At 38.9% G+C, this 27,827-nt stretch overlaps 2 protein-coding genes across 3 annotated transcripts in view; one reads left to right on the forward strand and one right to left on the reverse strand.

Annotated features, from left to right (window-relative positions):
• Positions 1–22,565, reverse strand: part of sppl3 (signal peptide peptidase 3) — a 145,637-nt gene extending 123,072 nt beyond the window's left edge. The window contains exon 1 of the mRNA XM_052032571.1: positions 22,418–22,565. Within this exon, the coding sequence (XP_051888531.1) occupies positions 22,418–22,440 (23 nt within the window). The 5' untranslated portion in view covers positions 22,441–22,565. The remainder of the gene's footprint in view (positions 1–22,417) is intronic.
• The window catches only part of LOC127579647 (hepatocyte nuclear factor 1-alpha-like), a 232,297-nt gene continuing 226,847 nt past the window's right edge, over positions 22,378–27,827 (forward strand). Inside the window, exons 1-2 of one of the 2 annotated variants that reach the window (XM_052032570.1) lie at positions 22,378–22,462; positions 26,719–26,782. In XM_052032570.1, the coding sequence (XP_051888530.1) occupies positions 26,778–26,782 (5 nt within the window). In that variant the 5' untranslated portion in view covers positions 22,378–22,462; positions 26,719–26,777. Of the gene's footprint in view, positions 22,463–23,086; positions 23,230–26,718; positions 26,783–27,827 lie in introns of those variants that run through there. The other variant, XM_052032569.1, reaches the window with a different exon arrangement.

Consider the following 27,827-nt stretch of genomic DNA (forward strand, 5'->3'; position numbering starts at 1 on the left):
CACCTATATCTGAAATTACAAATTAAATGACAAAAGCAAAATAATTAACTTGTCCTGGGGGAAAAAAAAATCACAATTAAATCTTCTCAAACTGGAGTAGATTAGACCGGACAAGAATTGCCATCACCAGCTTTAGAACCTATACTCTTTTAAGACATTACTTAAATATTGACATTGCTTTGTACACATATGGAAGTCTGCTGAAAGGTTCTATGCTGTGGCTCTAGCTTTGACAAATGATCTGCACAAAATGACCACAGGAGTGCTTTGGCAACTGTTGTAAAGAGGCAATTTTGCTCCAAGATAGTTGGCTATAACCCAGTAATCTAGGTTGACAGAAATGGATACAACTGCTAGCCATTTTAATTAGTTGTACCACTAATGAAAGCAAATAGGCCATTAAACATGCTCAGTTTCAGCATATTTTTGTACACCTCTGTGGGATCACCCCACATTGTCCTGCACTCCAAGGAATAAAGTCCTAGCCTGTCCAATGTCCCCTTGTAACTCAGGCCCTTGAGTCCCAGCGGCATCCTCGTAGATCCTCTCTGCATTCTTTCCAGTTTAATGATGTCTTCTATAACAGAGCGACCAGAACTGTACACAATATTCCAACCATTTGTGCTCCGCAGGGATCTGTTCTGGGACCCCTGCTCTTTGATTTTTATACACAACTTGGATGAGGATGTGGAAGGGTGGGTCAGTAAGTTTGCAGATGACACAATGGTTGGTGGTGTTGTAGATAGTGTAGAAGGTTGCTGTAGGTCACAACAGGACATTGATAGGATGCAGAGCTGGGCTGAGAAGTGGCAGATGGAGTTCAACCCAGAGAAGTGTGAAATGATGCACTGGGGAAGATCAAACTTGAAGGGTGAAGATTAATGGCAGGACTCTTAGCAGTGTGGAGGAGCAGAGGGTTCTTGGGGGTCCACATCCATAGATCCCTCAAGGTTGCCGCACAGGTTGATAGGGTTGTCAAGGCGGCGTATGATGTGTTGGCCTTCATTAGTTGGGGTACTGAGTTCAAGAGCTGCGAGGTAATGTTACAGCTTTATAAAACTCTGGTTAGATCACACTTGGAGTATTGTGTTCAGTTCTGATCACCTCATTATAGGAAGGATGTGGAAGCTGTAGAGGGTGCAGAGGAGATTTACCTGGATTGGAGAGCATATCTTATGAGCATAGATTGAGTGAGCTAGGGCTTTTCTCTTTGGAGAGGAGGAGGATGAGAGGTGACTTGATAGAGGTGTACAAGATAAGGGGCATAGGTCGAGTGGACAGTCAGAGACTTTTCCCCAGGGCGACAAAGTGGCTAACATGAGGTGATTGGAGGAAGGTACAAGGGGGATGTCCGGGGTAAGTGGGTAAGTTTTTTTTTTAAAAAACAGAGTGGTGGGTGCATGGAACACACTACCAGCAGAGGTTGTGGGGGCAGATATGTTCGGGACATTTAAGAGACTCTTCGATAGCCCTCCATTTTTCTATCATTCATGTGGCTATGTGGGAGAAAAGGGTTATATAGATCTCAGAGCAGGATAAAATGTCAGCACAACATCGTGGGCCGAAGGGCCTGTGCTGTGCTGTGCTGTAATGTTCTGTTCTACAATCTAAATTAGGATTGCTCAACATAATTTACATACTTATGAAAACTTTTGTTTGAACATCCCAAAGTTTCTACACACAGCATGTGGACAGGCCTATTGAATAAAATTGCTGGACAGTAGCCTCCAAAATTGTATCATTGTCATGAGGCAGGTCCTGAAAATACATTATAATTAAGATGCATTTGGTAGGCAAATAATTTCATCTGGGAAGAATTCTCTAGTATTGCTTTACACTTAAAGGCCATGCCACATAGCTCTCTTCAGGTGATACCAAACTTGATCATGCATCAGGTTCTTATGCATCCAGCGCAGGAGGCCAGCTTCCAGGAAAAAAGTGAAAAACAGAAGATTTAAGAAATGGTGAAAAGATGATCAACTAAAATCTGAAGTGTACCTCAAAAAAAAAATCAGTAAAACCAAAGTCTTGACAAAACCACATTGAAAACTCATGGGCAAACTGGTAAATCACTCCAATGGGATTAGACGCCAGAGGGACAGAATGGTGAGTTAGACTGCATTGCTCCATTTGCAAAGTTAATACTTCTATATTTCTAGACAGCTGAAAGATCTCCCTTAAATCTTTTGTATCCTGTTGAGTCAATCTACTAATCGTAGGGATTTGAGCAAAAACATTTATTGCATTCATTATTTCCATTAAAATGTTTTAAGTACAGGCACACACCCAGATTAGATGACATCAAAAACATAAATCAATTTGGAAACAAAATTTGTTTGCTTTCAGTGTTGTGATATTGCTAATGATAAACTCAGTGCTTCACAATTTTAAAAATAAATTTGCTATTATAGCAATATCAGGAATCAAATCTTTCTTCAGATTTTTTGATGAATTTTTGACCTGGCCTCCAAATTCAAAGGTTGTTTCATTTCATTATGTGAAGAGGTTTATAATTTCATCTGGACTCATTAACTGCAGTGTAATCCTACATTTAGAAAAGAGGCTCCCATTTTGGCTTCATTACTGGAAGCTGAAAGTCAAAAATAATCCAAATGCATCGCCAAAGAAATTAAATAATTTTAGGACCATTATGAAGGGCTTGCATAAGCTCTCAACAATAAGTCATTCCAGCTATGTTATCCTTAATTTATTCAGCAAAGCTGCCTTGATTTTGATTTAAATTACCCATCTAATGAAAAACAAAAAACTCAAAGCAGCAACTAAACAGCCATGTCAGTGAGACTTCCCTGTGGAATTCTGACAGTGATATTGGTGTTCAACAACCACAAGCATTTCACTGTGTTAGTATGACAATTTCCATCAGCAATGCTTTATGGGAATAGCATTTTAGTGAATGCATAAGACTTTTTAATACATTAATTAGTTGCAATGAAAAACAAATTGATCTTTGAAGCCTCCCAAGTATGTTGGCAAGCGGCCACAGAAGTGCCATTGCATACAATGCACCTTGTCCAAAAGTGACATCTGCAAATGTTGTACATTAAATACACAGTGGAGCAACACTCCTGGTGGCACTGAAGTGGTTTTCAAGAACATAAAGGAGCAGTAGTCATCCACTGGCCCCTTGAGCTTGCACCACCATTCAATAAGATCATGGTTGATCTGGCATTGGCCTGAAAACCTCATGCCTCTATGCCGGTGTAGTTTAAATGTCTATCAATCACCACCTTAATAAATTCAATGACGCACCTGCACAGCTACCCAGGAGGGAAAACTCCAATATTCACAATCTGCAGTGATTCCTTATTTCAAGACTGTGCCCTTAGTTCTAGTTGGGGCTACAAGGGGAACATTCTCTCAACATACACACTATTTCCCACAGGATCACCTCACATTCTTCTATACTCTGAAGAGCATAGTCTCAACTTGCTCAGACTCTTCATATGTAAAACCCCTCATCCCAGCAATCAACCAACTGAAACATTGCTACACTGCCTCCAATGCAAACACTTAAAAATGGAGTCAAAACAGTACAAAACTCCAGATAGAGAGACATTAGCAATTTGTAGGAGTTACCTCTATTTTATACTCATTGTAATAAGGACCAATATTCCATTAACATTCTTAATTACTTGCAGTATCTGCACAAACTTGATACATAAATTGTTGGAAACAAAGGATGTTCTCCACTATCACTCTGAAGGGCTGCATTCAACATTTTCCTCTACAGAAACTGACATCAACAATAACTTGAACACTTTCTATTTCTGCTTCAGATTTCTAAATATGCAATTTTATGTATTATAAGCTTACATAAACTGGTAGTCTTTAAGGCAGCACACAGGGAATATGTTAGCACTGGTGCAATTCTTTAGACAGGCTAATTATATTTACAAGCTCTTTAGAGATTATTGATTTAGATTTTAATTGGTACTTTCCATCATTTGCAATGACCAAATAGAATTTTATGGCACAAAAGGCCATTTAGTATTTTGGATCTACCAGCACTTTGAAAGTGTTGGCCAATTATCGTACAAGTTTTTCTAACCATAATCTTGCAAATGAGACCTCTTCAATTTCACAAAACTCTCCTTCCACGTCACCATAAAACTGCCTATTGAAAACAAAAACCGACACTGCACATTTTAGATTTCTTGCAATTTAATTGTGACTAATTTCAAACAACAGGCTGCCTTTAACAAAAAAAATGAAAATTATCTGCACTAGGCCAAACTAGACTAAGTAATGGCCAGCAAGTCACTTATCCAGGATGTACACGGAAAGCAATTGCATCAACATATGCCAATTAACCTACATAATACTAACAGATACAATAACTCCCATCTGGAGCCTCTGGTTAATCATCAGCATATACTATTAAACAAATGAAAATATTACTGTGTTTACTTGGTTGAAATTCAAAATATAACACTAAGATGCAATTGTGTATTTTCCATACTTTATTGCATTAAAATGGTATGTCATTAAATAAATTATTCATCATTATGGACTCACTAAAGGTTCTGTTGTTTAAGTACATACCTTATCAAAAAAATAAATTGAGACAGGAGATTAACAAGATGTCCTAAACTTGCAGAGGAGAATGTTGGCCAACTTTTGAAAAGAAATGAGGAGATATAGATTGTCCTAGCCACAATCAAAAGACCAAGGAAGAACCACATGGCTAGTGATAGTTACAGAGAACAAGCAAGACAATTACATGGCTCAATTTAGGAATCAAATTAAGTGCCAGCCTTGGGTCTTGGATTGGCTGTTTCAAAGGAGAGAAACCAATGGTGATCATCCAGAAGGAATGCTTAAGGCAAGCAAGATATGTACTGCAAATTTTTCAATTAAGATGTTTATGTTTAAGTAATTATTTAATAAATTTAGAACAAGATTGGGGCAATATCATGGCCTGGATTGACCACTGATTAATGGACGCAAAACAATAGCAGCCTGGTATTTTTCAAGTTTGTAAGACTGACTACAAGGATAAATGCTAGGACCCCAGTTGTTCACAATCCACATCAATGATTTGGATAAGGAGACCAAGTATAATATATCCAAGTTCAAGGATGACACAGAACTTGCTAGCAGAGTGGACTGTGAGGAGGATTCAGAAGGCATTAAGAGGATATAGACAAGCAAAGTAAATGAGCAAGGATAAAGGCAGCTAGAATGCAATGTGGGAAAATACAAGGTCATCTAGTTTGGAAGAAAAAGTAGAGTCATCATTGAGGATGCTAATCAGGATGAATTAACTTGAAAGTAGAACCAGGAAATGGGATATGATCATCAGCAAGTGAACTAAATTGTTGGTGCAGCCAAACAGAATGGCTTTAATCTTCTTGTTTGCATCAGAGAAGTTAACATACACAAGATTACTATCAAAAAAAGCAGTCCAATATCATGGAGGAGTTGAGGGGGAACACCAGGGTATAACTCTACTAGCCCAGGCCAACTATCCATGGTCTCTTCAAATGATCCAGAGTAGAGAGCGTACCTTGCTAGCCCAAAGCTTACCCCAGATTCCAGCAGAGTGGCGAGACTGACAGCAGGGTCTCAAAGGGTGCATTGAGGAAGTCGCACATTGAAATGACCCTGGCAGCCAAAGTCCCACACCAAATTTGTCAACTATATAAAAAAAATGAATTAGTATCACTTTCATTCAGAAATATTTAACACTATTAAAAGAGAAATTGAGAATTAAGAATTTTTGAAGATATTAAACTAAACGAGTTTGTGAAGAAGTTTAGTTTTTCCCCCTTGCTTTATTACTTACAGCCCTAGAATAGCCAATGGAATCGATAGGCAGGGAGGGGCTGGTGTTCACATGTCCTGCAACAGGTCAAACATGGAGCAAAATTTAAGGTGGCAGTTCCCCAGCCTAAACACCAGAAATGTCAGCAAGAGTGAACTCTACTAGCTCCTTGAAGAGATCAATCAAGAGCAGAGCAAATCCAGTGACTTACAGGGCCACAAATCCCAGGCTTGCTACATTTAAATAGGCAAATTTCAGTCATTTTCTTTAGAATTAGCAGCATTTATCAGCAAGATCTGGGTCATTGAGTGCACACGTGAAGTAGTGTAGTGGTATGCTAATGCAGCAATCAAGTTACTGGAGCAGCAATCAGAGTTCTGGACACTAATGCAGAGATACAAGTTCAAACCCACCATGGTAGCCAGGGCATCATGGCCAAAAATCTGTCATTTTACCCTCTAAAACATTCATCTAAAACTCTGCTGCTTGTGACCTAATTTGCAACTAATCCCAATTACCCATCTTTTCTAATGACTTACTATGGTTCCCAGTTATGCTCTGATAAGATTTTAGAATTTCCATCCTTGTTATCAAATCCTTCCTTTGGCTTGTCTCTTCCCATCTCCAGTCTTGCAACTCTTACACACACATGCTTCTCCAATTCTAGTCTCTCAAGCACCCTTACTTGAATTACTCCCCTATAGGTAGGCATACCTACAGTTGCCATTGTCCTGGATTCTGGAATTCCTTTCATAAACCTTTTCTTAAAGCCCAGCACTTAGAGTAAGCTCTTAAATCATTTTCCTCAACATATATTATATTGTTTAATTCAAACTAAGATAAATACTCCTATTGGCATGTTTTACTACGTTAAAGGTTCTTCATTGCTGATGCAGAGGAAGGTGCATATTTTGGATCTAGCGTGAAACCCAATCCTGAGGTGAATGTTAAAGATCTCACACCACTGATGTTTAGCAAAAGGAGAGGCTTCTCCCCAGTAATGAAGCCAGTATTTAGTCTGCAGCCAACAATACAGAGACAGACTAGCAGACCCTTACTGCTGTTACTGGAATTATATTAAATGGAATGCCAAAATACCCTAGAATGTTCTTTCTAAAGTCCTATGACTGTATAAAAGTTCTTTCACATTTATATTTCAAAGATGCTGCAGATTAATTTTAAATTGATCACAATACTGTATAAAAAGTACAATTGGATAAAATAAAAGACTGATGTCTCTAAAATTATGATTAAGATTGAAGACTACATTGACCAAAACAACTGGAAACAAATTCAAAGCATCCAAATGCAAGAGCACTTTAAGGTTTCAATCCACATAAAACCAAACTCTTAGTATATGTTATTACACTAACTTTGATAACAAGTTTAGTCTAACTGTAGTGAAAGAAATTATGAGGACAGATGTATTAATGCACAGCATTCTAAATGATTTGTAGTCCAATTATCTCAATACAGTAGTTCTGCTTTTTAATCCAAAAATATGCAGTTAAATTTTAAAGTACCATACAATACATGCGATGAAGTGTATTGTTCATTTTCAGATCAGGAAAAAAAATACTTGAGACAAAGTCACTCTCAAGTCACTAACAGGTGGATGGCTACAAGAAAGCTAACCTTCAGCTGAGTGGCGGAGGCAGTGGCAAAAATGTTGACAGCAGATATTTAAATTTTCCCCATACAATTCTGGATAAGAAGAGTAATTCTACAGCCCAACATGAGTCTCTAGTTAAAGTGTTTAAAATACTGATAAAACTAAATCTGAATTTGCCATGAAAAAATTCACTCAAAGACATGAACAACTTCAATTTGGTAAACCTCCCTGTATTCACATTAGTTAAATGGTACTTTTTCAAAATAGAAAATGCACCTAGCTACAGAAACAAACACTGCTGAAATTTTAAAATGAACACAAAAAAACTGGGGTGACACAAAATGGTTCAACCAAGTAGCAAGTTTCTCTAATGGTGAATGTAGAATGAACAGCAAACTACACAACATCCTTGAACATAAAATTCATTACTGTGCAAATAGAAGTGGGAGACTAACACAACGTTTAAGCACAACATTCAAGTTCCAGGAGAGCATTTGTTGTCAAACAGACAAACACTCCATGTGTCCTTCAGGAATCCTAATACTCCAGGGTATTCGCAACCTATTCCCACTAAGAGCAGGCTATATGTTACAACAGTTGCAAGATGCACTTAGATTAAAATTAATTGTCACTTGTAAACAGAACAAAAACTGAAATTGTACACTTGACTTCCTGCAATCATAATATTGACTATAATAGAAAGCAGAAGTTTAACAATCTTTTAAAGATGAAAGCTTTGAGATGTACATGATAAAGAATAATTTCAGATGAAGAGGCTTCATTAAGGCTAGGTTTCTCAAGAACTCGGCAGTCAACTGAAGACTCTTGTGCTACACATGACCCTCCATCCTAAAAAGTAACCTACAACTGCAACAAAGCCATTCTAGATATTGGTTAACATCAAAGTGCCTCAGTATGCACTGCTCCTCTCTTCATCTCAGAATACATTTGAGACTTCCTTTGTTTCATCCTACATTCATGTTGTTTTACAACTGACAAACTGGGAACATTAGTGCATGGCTAGGCAAGAAAGAAATTGGAAGCGGGATGGATAGCCAGGCAGAGGGGGTGGGCTGATTCATGAATTAGATGTGCAAGACTGGCACGATAGTGTAGCGGTTAGCTTAACGCTATTACAGCGCCAGCAACCTGGGTTCAATTCCGGCCACTGTCTGTAAGGAGTTTATACGTTCTCCCCATGTTTGCGTGGGTTTCCTCCAGGTGCTCTGGTTTCCTCCCACATTCGAAAGACGTACGGGTTAGGAAGTTGTGGGCATGCTATGTTGGTGCCAGAAGCATGGAACCACTTGCGGGCTACCCCCAGAACACTACAGAAAAGATGCATTTCACTGTGTTTCGATGTACATGTGACTAATAAAGTAATCTTACCTTACTTAATTTCACCTTCGTTTACATCTTGAATTTGCTAACCTGGCTGTAGTAACCTTACCCATCCTCTTAAAGTGCAACAGATCCCAATAGTATTTTACTCCATGAATAATAGTTGACAAAGTTCCAACCTGTTCTATCATACAAAATTACTATACTTCATACTGCTTTGTAATTCTAATTATATAGATCTGTAACAATTTTAAAAAATGAATAAATGTACTTTATACTAAAAGTTAATGAACAGCTGGCCATACACTGAACTTTGGAAGTTTTATATTCAACACACACGATCATTTAAAATGATCGAACAGTAGTTAGATGGATCCTAAATCAAAATAAACATCATTGGAAAACATGAAATCTTTTCATGGGAAGTCAACTTTTTTCTTGCAATCTTATTTGTTTGCATACTAACTGGTGGCCCAACAAGAATAACAATGAATAAGAACTAACAAACATATGCAAAGAAACACTTCAAACAGAGCATTCTGTACAGCCAAAAGTAATTACTTGCATTTATATCACCCAACTTTCAATACATCACAAAGCATTTTACAGCTGATCAAAAACTTTAAAATCATAGCCATTATTGTAAAACAGGAAACGCAGCAAACAATTTATTCACGCAATGATGACTACAAAGGAAGCAGCATTTCAGTCCATCAGAACAATCCCAGTCTAACTCCCCTTCATCTTAGTCGCCTGCTGCCCTGCAACATATTTTCACAAATCCACCGATTTCTCCATTTGATTCTTTTTGCTAGTTACCACGCAAAGATGATTTACAGTACTCAGTTAACCTAACAGTTCATTAGGAAGCAACAGAAACCCAAGCAGTCACGGGAAAATATGCAAACTCCACACAGACAGCACTCGTGGTCAGGATCAAAGCTGGTCCCAGGATCTGTGAGGTGGCAGCAGCACTAACTGTTACTCCAGTGTACTGCCTGGTTGCAGTAAAAGCCCCAAGCAGAGCATTTGGTCAAGCAAATATCTGATACACCAAAAGCTTTGGGATATTTTACATGCACCTCTAGGATTCTGCCACAGAATCTCAACAATTTTGCTTCTCAAAAGATTGCTGCAATTAAACTAGCTTTATCCTGTTTTACTTTTGGATATTTCTAATCACTTGTGTGAAAGTCAATCAAACTGTCTACACAGTGACTTTCTGGATGGAGCGAGTGTCGACTTTGTTAAAAAGCACCATGTTAACTATTAAGTCACAGGAGTTAGACAAACTACATTCCTGGAAAGCAGAGTAAGAAATGTTGAATGAGAAAAATTAAATAACAATTGTTGAAAGAGCTATTTCTGTTAATGCTGCCCACACCCCCACCCTTCCTCCCTGGTATTGAAAGATCTTTTTGCAATGGAGATACATTTCAGAGGTCTGATGGCATTAAGACATCTATAACTTCCCACAAGCTCTGCAAATTTGCCTTTTTAGTAGATTTAAGAAATGCCTTGTTGTGACAGAAGATTATACACCATTTGCAATGAGAGACATAATGAAAGCAAAATGTTTTTACCAATCTTATTGTTCACAAAATCTGTAATAATTCCATACTCTGAACCCAATCACCCATCCTGTGAAAATGATCAAGGTACCCAAAGCAAAAAGGTTAAGTGTTAGACCTCTGCAAAAAGCCATTTGGTACTGTTGTGAAGTGGCTATTTCAGGGCACTAGCCACCACTTGAGATGACAGCACACCCACAGGACCAGTGTTAAGAGTTTTATCAGATTGCTGTTGCTATCTATTTCAGAAAAGGAACACCACATTTGAATTTTCCATCCTAAGAGTGACTTATTTGTCCTGAAATAGATCCAATAGTAAAGAAACTCTGCTGATGGTCATCTAACAACAAGCATCTCATCTCAGGAGCTCTAGCAGGGTATTTTTTTTTGAATGACTAGTAAATGTTCACTCCCTATGAATTAGATTCCTGAACAATTGTCTTTACAACACAGAGGTAGCTCTGTTGAACTAATTGGACGCAAGAGATCTCACTCATTCAGAAATAATTAGACGTTGTTCCAAAACTGGCAATTCCATCTGCATCATGAAGTTATGTACTCAAAAGAGAGAACTTGCTCACTATACTGCCAAGATGCAAATAAAAATGCAAACAGAACTCTCCACTTAAACAGATGATAACTTTTAGGAAGCATATTTGGAATAGATTATAACATGTACAGTGTTTCCTAATGCTTTCTACACTGGTTTCCATTTTCTTTACTGTCTTTGGAAACTTTTAGCAATCAATATGGAAACCAATTACCAAAATTTTGCTAGATTTTGGTCACCAGTTCCAACCACGTAGGTGCCTGCACTCTTTGGTCCTCTCACACAAATTCAAAAATCTTGTTTTTGAGTCCTGCCAGTATTTTCCAGCGGTATTCCCCCATTCCACCCTACATGGAATCAAACAGCAGAGCACCTACACAGGAATTCCTCTGTACTCGCATGTATCATCCACAAGTCCATTTACTTGAATGATGATTGCACACTTTTGGGGAATAAAGAGTATGTTGTTACTTGTATCTGACAATCTAAGTTTACTGTAAATTATTTACATGTTTTCTGCTAACTGTTAATACGACTTTAAAAAATTGTTACATTTTGGAACTGTTTCATTATTGATGTTTTTTAAATGTTTCTGAATGCTTGATCAATGTTCTGGCCTGCCCACATCACTGGTACCATAGCTTAAGCCCTCATACCAAATAGAGCTTTGAAGCCCAGCTCCGGGATGATCTCGACCAGCAAGGTCAATTATACAGATTCAGACCTGGGAAATGTGGTGCTGGGGGTGGTGGGGGGGGGGGGGGGGGGGGGGGGTGGGCGCGAAAATGAGCAGCAAGGCCTAAACAACAACATCGTTAAACAAAACACAGCAGACCCAACTTCAGCAAAAATGGAGACTGAAAATGAAGCACAGCAGGATTAGTGAATAACTTAATGGAAAATGATGCTGAAATAAAAAGGACAAATACTAGCTATATTTCCAATGCATGCTCCAAATAGAAATTAATATGCACCCACTATCTATTTTTTCTAATGAGACAGGGCTTTGTTGTAAATTTTGTTTAGCTGCCTTGATTTGCTGGGAGGTGGGAAGAGTGGTAAAGAACATTTCAAAATGTCTGAAATAGAAATGAACTCAAACTCCATTTCAGACTCATTTTTATTTCATGCCTTGTTTTTTTTAAAAGCCAGATCTACTTCAAGAGTTAGATCTTTTGCCCTGGATTTTGCTTTAGCAATAATAGAAAGATCATCAGCATTCATCACCTCCCCCTGCAACCCCCCCCCACCCCCCCTGTGAAACATACAGCAATTTTCATTTAATGCAAAATGCCAAAACTGTTGCCAGTGATTCACTACTCTTCTACAGGTTGTGCTAAGGTTCCCTTACAAAAAGGAATCAAGGGAAATTTTATGAATTGATGTAATTAAGAGCTAGCCTGAATGCAAAATACCCTGAAAATGTTATTTTGTCAATGAGGTGGATTATTCTTAGGAAACACTGAAATAATGGATTTTTTGTTAAAAAAAAAGTTTTGTTATTTCAGCTTCTGCCTTAAATCACATGATTAAGGTAGCCCAGATGCAGGGTCTTGACCCGAAATGTCGACCATCCCTCTGCCTCCAGATGTGCTGCCTGACCCGCTGAGTTTGTCCAGCAGTTTGTTTTTACTCCAGATTACAGAATTTGCAGTCTCGTGTCTCCATTATAATCGCATGTTTCTTTTCCAATATTTAGCACCCCATCAATGTTTAAAAATAAACAATTGTAGTTCTCTCTTTTCCCAATTACCATCTGTGAAAATTGTTGCACCAGCTTCATAACAGCTGCTAGACTTTAGCAATCCATCTGAATTGAGGACTGATTTAAGACAAGACAGCCCATGCTACAGATTGTTAGACTTTTGCAGGCAACTAATTATTTCACCAGGGAATAGGTGGCATTAGGGCTCAACAAAAATCTGAGAGCCACAGTATTTTTGGAGCAAGAGACACACTCCTGGAAATGCAAAAGAGCCATAGGTTAAAAGGATAGGATCCCTTTTATTGCCCTTGAGTTCTATTAATCAAAGTTGTTCTTAAGAAGTGAAAAAGGTATACTACGAGACATTGCGATTTCCTCATGCAGAGATGGGAGAGCTTGATGCAAACAGCATAAAGTTCAAGGGTCCCCTACTTGCTTTCTCTTCATTGATTTCTAATTAATATGTACGACTTGAAAAGAGGATTACATGGTTTTGCAAAGCAATACAAAACAGTATCCAGTAATGTGGGCATCCAAAAATAGTTGAGTGTGGATTCTAATTTTTGTGTACTGATGTTACAACACAAACAGTCCATTCAGCCTAACAATATAACTGGTGTTTATTTCCAAATGAGCCCAATCAATTATTTGCTCACACAATAAGATACTTCTGCAAAATATCTACCTTAAAGCAAAATGGTGAAAAACTGAAGCCTTGAAAAGAAATAAGAATAATCTCATGTGACAAATTGCACTGCAACTTAACAGCACTGTTAGAAGTATGCCCTTCACCAGCATTCCAACAAGCAGTGGGACCAAAGACAGTCTTGCTGAATACTTCTCCCCCTATCCTTCCTCACTCCCTCCCCACCCCAATAAATATTGGAAACAAAGTTAGGTATCTTTTTCTCTATCACTGAACTGAAAAGAATGTTTTCTCACTGACATTGTCATTGTGTATTGATGAGGATTTGGAGATGTTTGGAATGAGCAAAGTTTTAGATGAACTCAAGTTAATAGGGGGTGGAAAGTGGGAGGTCAGCTAATAAAGCACAACCTTATTTGAATGTGGATGTAATAACAGGAGCAGAGTTTCAGCAGTAGATAAGCTGTGGGAAAGGTGGTGACCAGCATTAATACAGTCTTCGTGATGGGGTCAAAAATGGAGTCAGAAACTCAGTGAACAACCTGACTCAACTTGAGGCACAGAAGGAATTGTAATTGGCAGTGGGGGCAGAAAAAACAAGTCATTTGGGCTACCATATTTTTCCTAGTTAAGGATAGAATTGCAAGAATGGATGGTCGGCAAGTAATCTGACAATAATGAGACAGCGTAGGTGGTGAGGTAGCAGGCGTAGTTAGCATACACAGAACTTGAATCATGATTTTAGACATGTCAAGACACAGCGTGCAAACGTTAATGCAGTTTTGAGGGTGGGGGGGGGGGCAGGTGTTAAAGAACAATGACAGATCCTTGAAAGATTCTAGAGACAAATGCACAGGGAGAACAGAGAAGCTCTTGCTATCGTTTCTATGGGCATTACTACACAAGTTGGAGCATAGCCAGCACTCAATCGTAGTTTTTTTACAGCACTAAATACAAAATCTGACAACAGGATTGAATAAGAACTGTTGAAAGAAATCTAACACAGCAAGTTAATTGCATGTACAACTGTAAACATATGGAAAAGCACATCTTTCAATGCATTTGATGAACTTCTGACTGTTATTGTCTGTCAATTTACAAATTATTTGTTCATTATTGTTTGGAGATACATTAATAGTTCCCTAGGAAGTGTCAAAATGAAGAAATCAGGTTGAAAGTCATCCATCATGTAATTTTTGGCAACTGAATTAAGTTAATGTGCAGGAACACATAGATATCTAAAAAGGAACATTATATAGATCCTTGCCCTCTTGCAAGACACGATAAAAGCTAGCGTTCTTTAAAAGCAAAACCATTAATGGATTTTCTCTCCATACAACAACAATCATGCTCCCAACATTCAGGCTGCTGTTCGCTGTGACTGAAATGAGGTAAAAGAATTTTGCAAGACACTCCTCAAAGACCAGAGCTGAATCTGACAAACATAACAATCATCTTTGGCACCAGCACCTTTTTCCTTGCCTCAAGCAGTCTGAGGCCATTGAAGAGAATATAGCGTCCACATCAGTTTGTAGGGGGCTTACCCTGCTGCTGAGTAAAGACTGCAGTCAAAAGAGAAATCACAATTCACAAATAATTAGTTTCCCTTTGCCACTATTATACACAAGTAATATCCCATCACCAAATGAACGAATTTATAAGCCAAAAGGAATGAGAACAATTGTTAGGTCTGTTAATCAAAAATTGATTCAAAAGAATTAAAATTTTAGGAGCTTCTTCAAAGGTGAAAGTAGAACAAAGGGCTCAGAATGAATTTCAAACTCAGTGTCCTTGATAGCTGAAACCAAATTTGCCAATGGCTGAAAACGAAAAGCTTACTTCTATATTGTCACTGGACATCCAAAAGCACTTTACAACTAATGGACTACTTAGAAGCAAAGTCTCTCATAACGTAGGAAATGCTGCAGAGAAGGACAAAAGCATAATAAACTAGAATTGGAAGAATACTTTTTGTATAAGTGTTGGTATGCTGGAGAGAATGCACAAGAAGCTAGAACTGAAGGCAAGAGTTGAGAATTGGCGAGGTTGCTGTGCAATTTGAACTAATCCTACAATCTAATATAGCTATGAACAGCAGCAGAAAATCCAATGTCAAAGCAATACTCTTCCATGAAATTGAGTTGTCTTATAAAATGGACGTCACTCAATGTTAAATGGTAAAAAAAACAATAACAAAACTCGAAAAATATTTGGATTTAGAAGTTTAATTCATCTCCTATAGACAAAGATAGAGTAAGAAAAATAATGCTGTATACTGCAAAATGGAGACAAGAGTCTACAGATGCTGCAACACAAAAAGCTGAAGGAATTCAGCAGGTCAAGCAGCATCTATGGAGGGAAATGGACAGTCAACGTTTTGGGTCGAGACCCTCCATCTGGAGTTCCTCCAGCTTTGTGTTGCTGCATACCGCAAAGTTCACTTTGCAATAAGCCTCTTGGTTACCACGTGCAAAGCATTTTTAATACCAGAAAATAATACCAAATTGTGTGTTAAATAGTGAAAAATAGGTTGTACATTTTCAGGGTTTAATCTCATGTGTACATAATACAAAGAAGATGGTGAAGCCAATCATGTTACAAGGCAAGATAAAATTTCAGGAAGAGGAACAGAATTCAATCTAGGTTAACTCTGGAGTTCTGAAGAGCAGCAGGGATCTAGATACAAACTTCTTGCCTTCCCCTTCTTTTCAGTGGAGTAACATGCTGGGACCAAAACAAAAGGTGGGATTTGAGTTTTTAAAAAAGGGCAAAAATGTAAATAACTCAAACAATACACAAGAGATTTTCAACAACTACTCCAAAATATTTCCATTTGAGAGCTAGTAAAGGCTTCCACTTCAAGAAAGCGATTTATTGGATTATTATTATTTTTAGATAAAAGCCAAGGCTTTTGTATGGATTGTTGCTATGTTTTAAGACACAAAGATTAATCAGGTAGTCTTTATCAAATAAAATCAGAAAATGCAGGAAACACTCAGGTCAGGCAACACAAGACCCGCTGAGTGGCCGCAGCACTTTCTGGTTGTATTTCACATTCCCAGCATCTGCTGTTTGTTGATTTTCAGTCATTAAAAAAAGTCTTGGCATTATTTAATAAAGTCAGAATTCTCATTTTTTGATGAGAATGTAGAAAGCAAGGGAAATAGTTTATTGAAGTTTGTAACACAATAGCTATGTAGACCAAATGTTCAGCAGAGATACTGATCACAATAGGATTGCAAATATCTAATGTTAGGTCACAAGAGGAGGAGACAGAAGTGGGAAAGCAGAAAAAGGGGAGGGCAATGTTTTGTTTAGAGGCAAGAAGTGGGGACTATTGGTTAGACTAGGCAGTGCCCAAACCATGAAAGCCACAAGAAACTCTTTCACAGTTCACATGCAACTTTCAAAAACTCAGTGAATAAATTCTTTGGTGCCTAACATCATAACTTGCAGACATGTAATCAGGGAGCTGAGGACCATGTACAATACCTTTTAACCTCAGCAGTCATATATTGAGGGAGGGATGGGATGGTGATAACACATTCCATGCACGTTAACCTTAGCAGACTGGTCATAAAACACGCAATGTGTATAGTTTCAAACTGATATGGTGTCAGACATCTGCCACTGTAGTGAGTGCACATGGGGTGCTTATGATTTCACTGCAGAATACAGGGTCTGTTTATTACCGGCTGTCTTGGTTACTTGTTTTTTTTAAAAAATGTATTCATTCGAAGGACGTGACTATCACTCGCAAGGTCAGCATCTATTGCTCATACTGAATTCCCCATGAACCGAGGAAGTTAAACTTCAACTCAAGGGGATGGGCCTGGAATCGCATATTCCCAAAGCGGGCATGGATAGCAGGTTTCCTTTCCTGAAGGATATCAGTGAATCAGTTGGAGATTTTAAAATGACAAAATGGCCCTTTCACTACTACATTAGAGATGAACCCCAATTCCAGATTTACTTGAATTCAAATTCCCTGGCTGTCATGGTGAAATGTGAATACAAGTCTCTGGATCAGTGGTCCAGAACTCAGCCTGCTGCTCCAGTGACAGTGTTACAAGTCCTACACTAATTTTGTGGATGACAATGACATCATTGAATTGTAGGAAAAAAAGACAGAAGTTTTAAGCCAGGATGGGAAGTTGATTTTGGACTTACAGTTAAAGATGGCAAACCACTCTGCCTTATCTGTAAAGCAAGCAACTAGAAGTGTCACTACTAAATGAATCATAACAAACGATATAAATATCCTCCTGAATTGTAATTATCTTAAACAAGATAAAAATGTCCAAATAGCCAAGAGGTGACAATTTTAAATGTTCTGCAAGGAAGATGACAGAAATGAAGAGGAAGAAACAGGAGTTAACATTTCTGATCAGTAACCTTTCATCAGAAATAGGAAAGTTAAATAGGTCTAAGGATGCAGGGAACGAGTGGTAGTTGTTTTTTGGGGGGGGGGGGGGTGGGCAGGTATGCAGAAAGGAAAACAACAAAGGACAAGGTCTGCAATAGAGTGGAAGGCAGTTGCAATTAAATGGCAAAAGTAGGTGATAGTGCAAGGTGAAAGAATTTGGTTATGGGACAAGAAAACAATTGGCCGGATCATCTGACCTGACGTCTACTCACCACTCACTGTCCAGGAAATATTGATGATCCTGCTTAACCCCTGATCAAATTCACCCCCACTGAGCCTGTAGCACATTCCTTGCCACACTAGTGAGTGGGGGTGGGGGGGGGGGGCGGCAAAGAAGTCATGTAGGCCTTGCTGATAACACAATTTCCTACATTTCATAGGTAATTTGTAAAAAACCCTGGACAACGTTTCTTGGCTATGTCCTGTTTTGGAGATGGATAGGGGAAAGGGAGCAGACTCGTATGTATCCAACCTTTCAAAAGAAGGACATATCCGAGAAATGTCACAGGGAATTCCATGTCAATCATGTACAAGCAAGAAGAAATTTGAAAAAAAATATTGAAAATTAGGGCCAACATTTGCCTTCATTTAATTGTTTGCTAGTTTTTTTGGGCAAATGTTCACAAAATTCACTCCTCCTCTCAGAGTCCCAAGTCTAGTCAGAGATCTTGATCTTTCCTAGGATTTCACACCACCAGAGAACTTGCACCATCCAGCAGAGTAGTTATGCCAAAAAAAATCTCAGAATTAGATCGCTGGATGGCAGACACTGGCTGCTGATGTAAACAAAACCAGGAGATTCTAGTTCCCAGAGGCATGGCAAAGAGCAAGTCTTGTTGGGAAGTGGCCATTTGAAAGGTGGCTGGCTAAGTGAAAGGTAAATCATTCTGCAGGTACCACCATCTTCAAACTGGGAACTAAGACAAGTGGCAGTTATTACTCCCACAACTGTCAGTTGATAGGATGATCTGGCCCCAAAAAGAGATCTGCACCACTGAATGACTAGAAGTAGAATCTCAATCTAAATTTACTGAAAATACAGGGGATGCTGGAAACCTTGCACAAAAACTAATGCTCCATGTCTGATCTTTCAGCAACCCCAGATCTTGTACCCAATAGCTATTTCCCTTCTTGCCTGCACTATCTAGTCAACTACTTATCAACACACAGAATACATAATTAATCCCCAGTTTTGCATTTAACTAATGGCCTCTCATGTGAAACTTCCTTAAACTATTTCCAAAAGTTTACCACATCACAGGATTCACTGCAGTTGATGCAATTTCTTCAAAAGAAAGTGATAGGTCATAATCCTCTTACAATTTACTTAGAGTCACAGTCATACGGCATGGAAACAGGCCCTTCAGTCCAACTCGTCCATGCCAATTGTGGTGCCCACCAAACTAGGCCTATTTGCCCACATTTGGCCCATATACCTCTAAACCCCTCCTATCCATGTACTTATCCAAACGGCTTTTAAATATTGTTATTGTACCTGCCGTGACCCCTTTCTCTGGCAGTTTATTCCATATATGCACCACCCTATGCACGAAGTTGCCCCTCAGGTCCCTTTTAAATCTTTCACCTCTCACCTTAAACCTATGACCAAGTATTTAGTTCCCCTTCCCTGCGAAAAAGGCTATGTTCACCCTCATAATTTTATACACCTCAAATGGTAAGGAAGGCCTGTTCCTGTGCTGTACTGTTCTAGGTTCTATAATGTCACCCCTCAATCTCCCAGGTTCCAAGTCCTAATGGCTAGGATAAAGTCCTGGCCTGCCTAACCTCTCCCTATTACTCAAGCCCTCAAGTCCTGACAGCATCAAATCTTCTCTGCATTCTTTCCTGATATTACAAAGTTGATTATTATGAGTAAACTGAAAATTAAGTACAATTTGTTTAACCAAAAGAAAAAAAACAAGAATGACTAAGAGCTTGGAAATAAACACTATAGTAACCAGTTCCTAATCTATTGGTACCTCCCTACATCATGATCATTAATGACTCTCAATGCTTGCATTCCTTACAATTTATGCATGTTAAAACCTTTTAGGCAAACGAGGACTCCCCAACTGATTTACGTTAGTCATTAATTTTCTTTGTCCATTACGGAGACAATTTCTTTTATATATGCAATAATCAAATGTTTTCTTTTGGCCTTTGAAATACCTTTTTATTATCTTACTTAATTTAAATTGCACGCAGCAAGTTCATTCAATGACTATTATTTTTGTTTAGCCCAAAGGCAATGACAGTCTTCTACCACAACTCAATGCAAATAGATGCAAAAGATTTAAAACAGAGAAACAAAACAAGGATCTTCATTATGAACCCAAAAATCCCAATGATATGCAATACCTACTAAAATGTGCTAGTCCCCAAAATATACAACCATCACAGCCAAATTAGCATAAGGATGTCAACCAAGAACCATTATACTTCAATTAGAATTTCAGCTAAATTCAAATTGTAGATAGAGGCCATTTAATATGCTGTTGAAGAAGTACATTTATACAAAACATATTTGATTTCTAAAATGCCCTTGCTGTCTCAGTGAAATTAAGATTGGCCATATTTGGTTAGTGGGCATTAAGACTCCAAATAATCTCTTCAACATCTAATTCTTAAATCAGGGATTTTAATTCCCAACATGAAATGTTTATTTAGTTCTACAAAACAACATCACATTTAAAATTTGAGTGAGAAGCATGGTATATTCAATGAAGAGTCAGGTTTATTTTTATATATATATATATATATATATAAGATTTCTCGGTGAGAAAACTGAACTACTTTTCCATGCTTGTGGTGGAAAACAAGTATCAAATTTGCTGACAGAAGACCATGTAGCAACAAATAAAGCCTCTGCAGTACATGGAACAGAAGGCAATATCCAATTCAGGGATTCAAACTATAAGAGCAAATCTCAACCATCACCATTGTCATCAGCTGGTACTAGCATGAATACTTGTTAAATGATGTGCTAAATTACTATGTAACATCTCACGATTTATCATTGGTGAATTACAAAGAAATTTTGCAGCATTTTTATGATATGGTAAAACTTTATCAAAATAAAAGATAACATCGATGTATCAAGCCAACACAAGCAAATTTACCAACAGACTACTAGGGATATGACTAATACAGTGGCTCTGCAAGAAAAACACCAACTTACTTTGTCCTTCCCCTCTAGTCGGGAAAAAAAAAGCTTTGACTCAGCTGACACAATCCTTTTTCTTAGAATGAACACCATAAGTCAACGTGGTAGTACAATTAGTGCCCCTTCTCTTGCCTGGCCCAACAATCTGATCGTAATCAGCAACTCTTCACACTGATATAGCTGGAAATTACTTACCTAGCCAACAAAAAGATTGATAAAAATCAATCCAGTTGAATTGTGGATTCAGTAATACAATGCCGTTCTTCCAAACTTGGACTACTAACATGAGCATTTTGAGTTGGGAAACAAATGAAATACTGATTCTAAAAGCAATACAAGATGAAGATTATTATACAATCTTGTAGTTTAGGAAAACTGCTATTTGAGAAACACAAAATGGATTGCCCTTCTATTCTGATATTCTCCAGGTCATTGTATGTCAACTTGAAGCACTGGGATTATATTCCCAATGGTACAAACTAAAAACAATTGTTATTTTCTACAATTAGCTTAACTGGGGGTTCAAAGGCATTCACAGATGCTGACCGTTAGTCTTGCTTTTAAAAAAACACAAAACCTATAACTAAAGATTTCACTGTGCCTAACATACAATGAAAAATAGCACCTTTAGTCTCAATGGAATGCAAACGATCATGCTGTACACTATACTAAATGAGTACACTGAATTGAACATGATACAAATTTTTGTAAAGTTCTCTCAATATACATCAATAGATCCAGTTGAATAAAAAAAATCCTGTGTTTACAGGATTACAAGATCCAGAAAGCTTTTAAAAATATTTAAATACTTATGCAACTCAGTCATCCCCTCCAACATTAAGGCGACAGTGGATTCTGTCAGTCTGTAAAATGTAATTTCTGCAGCGTTTAAATTTTTTTAGAACTAGTTACCACAACAAAAAGTGCATGGAAATGCAATGCTAACAAACTCACTTATGGTTGAGCTATCATTCTTAATCCTAAAAAGTGAATACTATAGACCATTATATTCATTGTGCGGCTTAAAACCCCGAATGGTTGCAACAATTAGCCACTGGCCGAGTAGACCTGAACATCAGTGCAATTATACATTCTTTTAAAAAAATGCAGAATCTCCTGTTATCCCAAGCATTGTTTGACGTATCTGATTTTCATGCTGCTGGCATCTAAATTGCAAGGAGTTGACATACATCCACCAAAGACGGGTGCCACAAATTCGGGTTAAAAACAAAATCAAAACGTGTCATTGACTCGCTGCTCTGGGCCTGAGATGCATGCAACCAGAGCCTGTGCCTCAATACAAAATAATGCAGCCATAGAAGCTGCGCTGCCCCCTTCCATTCGGTCAGATCCCAGAGAAACATTGCGGAGGTCGGCGGCAGCTGCAGTCGGTACCATAGCGCCCTCCAGTCGCCGGCGATGCAAAGAATGCCTCCTCCTCCCCCCGCCCCCCCCCCTTACTCCCGGGCCCTTGCAAACTGCGAGGCCGAGGCAGCCTCGGCCTACAATGAAAACACCCCGCCCCACCACAGCAGAACAACTCGAGATTCCCGAACCCTTCCGCATCGGCAAGAAGGGACAAGTAAAACCCCGGGCAGGGCTCGGAAAATCTACTCACCAGGAATACGCCTGCTCCGCCATGGCAGCGCCGAATGCGAGAGGGGTGAGTGAGAGGCACAAAGCGGCGGCTGCAAACTCAGGCTCTCTTCCCTCCCTCTTTCCTTCTCCTCCCTCCCTCCAGGGCGGGGGGAAAGATTAAACTCGACGGGGATATTTTTAAAAATTAGTACAGGAAAAAATAAACATTAAAAAGAAATTCCAGTCAATTCCTGGCCATCATCGTAACATGGCGGACGGGCGCCTTCATTGTGCACCAGAGGGGTAAAGAGAAAAAAAAATTATCTTCTCCTCTCGTCGTCTTCGCCGACACAAAGCGTAAAATAATGTTTTTGTTAGATGTAAAATGAGGTAAACCTCCGAAGATCACCGTCTCCAGCCGCCCTGTGAATGGCTGTTTTCTACCTTTTTTTCCTCTCCTCCTCACCGCTTAAAACTGGTATTTTTTAATTTTTTTAAAAAAAGATCTTTTTCCTTCGCAAACGTTGAAGCCGGTTGGTGTTTGCCCACACACAGGGCGCTCTCTCTCTCTCTCCTTTCACCAAGTCATGGTCGTGTCCCGGTCCAGCCCCTTTTCTCCGAGTGGGTGTCACCCGAGGGGCCCGCGTCGTCCATCAAGCGCCGCCGCCGCTCCTCCTCGGGCTCCAAAAATCTACCAGATGGAATAATTGAAAATGCAGGGCAAAAAAGATCCCCCGAATCACCGCTTCCCTCGTTTGTTTTCACTGCGCCTCACGCAAGCGCACTCACCGAGCCGCAGCCCGGACTTCGAAATTACTCTTGCTCTACGCCTCCAGCCTTCAGCAATAAAAGGTAGCAGTTGATATCCTTCAAACCAACGGTTTTGGTTTCTCCTGGTCTTTCTATGTGGCACATGTTGTTCGATGGGACCTCAGAATCGTTCAAATTTTACAAAGAGGCCATTCAGCCCTTGCTGGTTGTAGAAGAGCAGCCGAGTTTAATCCCACCTTCCAACTGTAGGGTCCTGATACAGGGTTTCCACTCGGACCCACTGAGTTCCTCCAGCAGCTTGTTTGTAGCTCCAGATTTCAACATCTATAGTCTCCGTGCTTCCCTTCTAGCTGTAGGTTCCCGGCTACGCAGGTCACAGATGTTCATGTGACCATTCAAGCACTTATTGAGTGATGAGAATTTCTCTTCTCTCCCCCCCCCCGACAGGGAGTTTTAGACTGATTCTTTCTTCTGGGTGGGTAAAAAGCTCTTCCTTTTCTTCCCTTTAATCCTTCTACTAATCACTTTAAATCAATGCATTCTGGTTTTTGACCCCCCCTGCAAAGGAAAATCGGTCCTTTGCATTTACTTTATCCATGTGCCTTTGTTCCAAAGAAAACAACCCTAGCTTAACCGATCTTTTGTGGTCGCTACAATTTTCCAATCCTGGTAACGCACTTATAAAATTCTGCGCCGCTCCCCAATTTGTGGAATCATAATGTTTCCTCGATATTCTCCAAATTCTTTCATTAATTTTGTATTCCCTTGCCTTGTTCCGCCTCCCCATCTGCATTTCTTCCCACTTCTCTGATTAAATTACATTCGCCAATTTCCTGCCCAATTCACCAAACCATTTGGATCTTCCTGCAGTTTACATTTCTTCTCCTCGTTGTCAATTACGCAGTCACCTTTTCTGTTATATGCAGACCTCTTTATCATGCCTTCTAAATTTAAGTTTAGTTAATTGATATATATTACAAAAAGCAGGGGGTCCTTTGCCCTACTGGTGTGACAGCATTCCAGTCTCAAAAACGTCCTTCACCATTTCCCTTTGCTTCCTGCCACTGAGCCAATTTCGGATCATATTTCCCATTCTCCTTTGGATTCCATAGGCTTTTAGTTTTTTTGACCAGTTTGCCTTGTGGGACCTTATCAAAAACCTTGGTAAAGGCCACGTAGCCAACATCGAATGCACTTCCTTCATTGACCCTCATTGTTCCCTCCTTAAAAAATCCAAACATATAATTCAGATCTATGACTTTCCCTGAACAAGTCAATATTGACTATCCTTATTAATTGAAGGTTTATTCCTATCCCTTAAAATTGATTCAAGTAATTTGTAAAGATTTTGGATAGCCTGCTACATGAAAGTTACTATATAATAGCAAGACGTTGTTGATAGTCCTGAAGAGCTTCTAGACCTATGATGCCACAAAGATAGTCTGAAATGACATTGTCACTTGGGGCATTGATTAACGTGATGGGAAAGGCAAAAGGTGATAAAAATCTAGCTTTGTTTTTTTTATGCTTTTCATTTCTCCATTTTATTAGATAACTTCAATCCTTTCCAAATGTACTTGTACTTTCCAAATGCCAAAAGTTATCAAAACAATTACAGTTTTAACTCCTCCCTGTAGGTATGCTTGGTTCCAGTTCCAGTGTAGGGATTTTCATTGTAATGCAATCAACTATATCCATTACATATTCCCTTGCAGTGGCAAAACTCCAGCATGTTCTTCTTACTTCTGGCTAACCCATAATTTTTCAAATTTTAAAATGAGAAAAGTTTATAGATGTATATTTAAAAGAAAAGAACAATTGCTCTAACAGCAGGAGCTACTAGAAAAACCATCTGCTGATGCCTCAACTTCTGTTGGTAGTCTATAGGCCTCCCAATAGATGGCACAGGTTTTCCATTATGCAAGGTTGTGGCTGACTGAGAATTTGCTGACAAAACAACTGGAAGTTCATGGCACTTGCTGTTATTAGTGTGTAATGAAAAATTCAGCTACCTGAGGTAAAGAGGTCATAAACTGTGAGTCACAAATCTCACATTTTGTATTAGAAAACACCATGCCGATAATTTCTTCAAAAGTTTCAAAAAGAAACTTTGGGTTTAGATAGCATCTTTCACCATCAGGTTGTCCAAGGTGCAGTGCCACAAAAACAATAGCTTCAAAGTATATAGAGCCTTTTAACATTGCAAAAATGAGCTAGTTCCTTTACTGGAGTGTTATCAAACAAAAAGTTGCCACCCTGCTACATAATGCTTTGCCAAAGCAGATAACTGAAAGCTTGATTGAAGAGGCAACAAAAAAGAGGAAAGAGTCATGGAAAAAGGTTTAAGGAGAAAATTCTAGAGCTTCGCAGCTAAAGAAGTAATTTTTGAACTGCTGTCATTATTGCAACATAGGAGACATTATTAAACCACTTCATCCTTTTCCAACTTTACCCAAACTTCCCTGCTGCCAAAATTTCAAGCAGTTGCAATTTTAACTGTTCGTTATTCAGGTAATGTTACTTCAACCAACTGCACTGTAATTGTCATGGTGGTGCACTCAACCTTGGCCAGTTTATGGATACTGTAAGAGTTGCTGGATTGGCAACATAACAATGAGTTAAACTAGCTGCAGAAAGTTAAGGATGGGGTCTTACAATATAAGGACCCCACTATTGATGAGATTTATTTTTCTGCCACACCACACCATTTTAAAAGACCCAGAAAAGAAAGAGTAAAAGAATAAATAACCTTGCTGCAGGTAGCAAATTATTTCTAAATGCTCTTTAAATCTTATATTATAAATTTTTGAATTTTTTTCTTGCTTTCCCTTTTGATGTCACTGTTAATCTATTCTTTCAGCTTCCTCTATTTCCCTTTCTGCACCTAAATCACTGTATTCCATCCTGTAACATGTTTCTTTCTCTATCCTTAAACTTCATTGGGTAAGGAGGTAGACAATTAATCCCATCGTCCACTACAGTGCCAATTACTCCATTGACCTCTCCGCACCTTTATCAATGTGCACTTTCAACAATTTACACTGCAATTTTTTTATTGAGCTGAAATGCAAGGAAAAGATTTCAACTTGCAAGAATGCTATGAGACACTCTGCTCCAGTTAACTATGGCCCTGCACCATTAGCTTTCATTTTACATTGCAAATTGACTCTAATGGGGTGGATCTTCTGCTGAAAGGCTGCTCAGATCTATTTGTTTCTAAGCACTTAACTGGATAGAAGCTCAGGACTCCTGAGTATGGGCTGAAGTGCAGCTTTCTGCTCCTGTTTAAGTATTGGCTCCAGAACACCTGCGCAGTGCTGATAAACTTCCTCAGATTTCCTACGCTTAGGCCGGCATATCTGAATATTGTAAGTACAGCAGCCCCATTGAAATCAATGAGAAGGAGTGGCTGCCCATAGAATGGTAAGTAAATTTATTTCATTCAAGTTAGTTAATTTAAATACATTTAATTGATTTTAAGTGTGTGAAAGCATTTTCTCAGTGGTTTAATTTTTTTAAATATAATTTACATTTTATAATTTTTTTTAAACAATGCCTGCTTGTTTCCAGATGTCCGTGAATGTCTCACTGACAGCTTTGACAGACAGTAAGCCCGAGGCTAAGCCTGCATGAGGTAAAATTTCCTTCATACAGATATTGGGAAGGCTGAAGCTACGTTCCTTGATACGTGTCACAAACCATTCATTTTTCGACAGCTCTAATACTCTCGCTGCCTGTTGTCTGAAATCGAACCAGTCTGTCTACAGCTTTGTTGTCTAATTTATTCCAAGTTGGGTTTCTGCCTTGTATCCAAGTCATCATGAAGTCCACCTTTATCCACATTTGTAGTCACCTAGCTCTACCCCCAGTGCAGCTCAAGTCCTTATCCTTAAATCTGCTGCTTGGAGGCTTGACAATGCCAATGCACTTCTGGCCATTTTCTCCTGTTCTACTCTCCATAATCTTGGTGTCATTGAAAACTCTTGTGCCTGAGCTGTAACCCACAGTAAGTTATGTTCACTCAAAGCATCTGTTCTTGCTGATCGAAACTTAGTCCTGATTAAACAAAGCTATACTTCCAAATATTCTCTTCCTTGTCTTCAAATCTGTCCATGGTTTCACTCCTCCCTTTCTTCACAATCTCCTCCAGTCCAAGATATCCATGTTCCTTGAATTTGGAACACTTGAGCATTCCTGAACTTAATTGGTCCTGGCTTCAGCTGTCAATGCACTGTGGAATTCCCTCCCAAAACCTCTCTTGTCTCTTTTGAAGTGCTCCTTAAAATCTATCTCTTTGACCAAATATTTGGTCATCAGCCCTGATATTGGTTTGAATATTTTGGTGGCAATTATTTTTGTTTCAGTATGCTCCTGTGAAGAGCCTTGAGGTGTTTTTACTACATCGAAGCTGCTATATAAATAGAACTTGTTGTTTTCCCCGAAGTTGTCTTTTTTCTGATTAACTGCCAAGTTTACCCGAGGTCTGGGAAACCCAGAAAGAACTCTAGGACCTCATCAAAACGTGAACATTTACTCCCAGTCCATCTTGTTTCAAGACAATAATGGCTGAGTTGGAGTTCGGTTGGGTTTGAGATTTTAATATAAACGTGGTATAACATAAGAAATAGGAGTAGGCCATGTGACCCTTAATGCTTGCTCTGCCATGCATCAAGATCGTG

Source organism: Pristis pectinata, chromosome 17 (genome assembly GCF_009764475.1).
Source record: "Pristis pectinata isolate sPriPec2 chromosome 17, sPriPec2.1.pri, whole genome shotgun sequence".
Classification (NCBI taxonomy): domain Eukaryota; kingdom Metazoa; phylum Chordata; class Chondrichthyes; order Rhinopristiformes; family Pristidae; genus Pristis; species Pristis pectinata.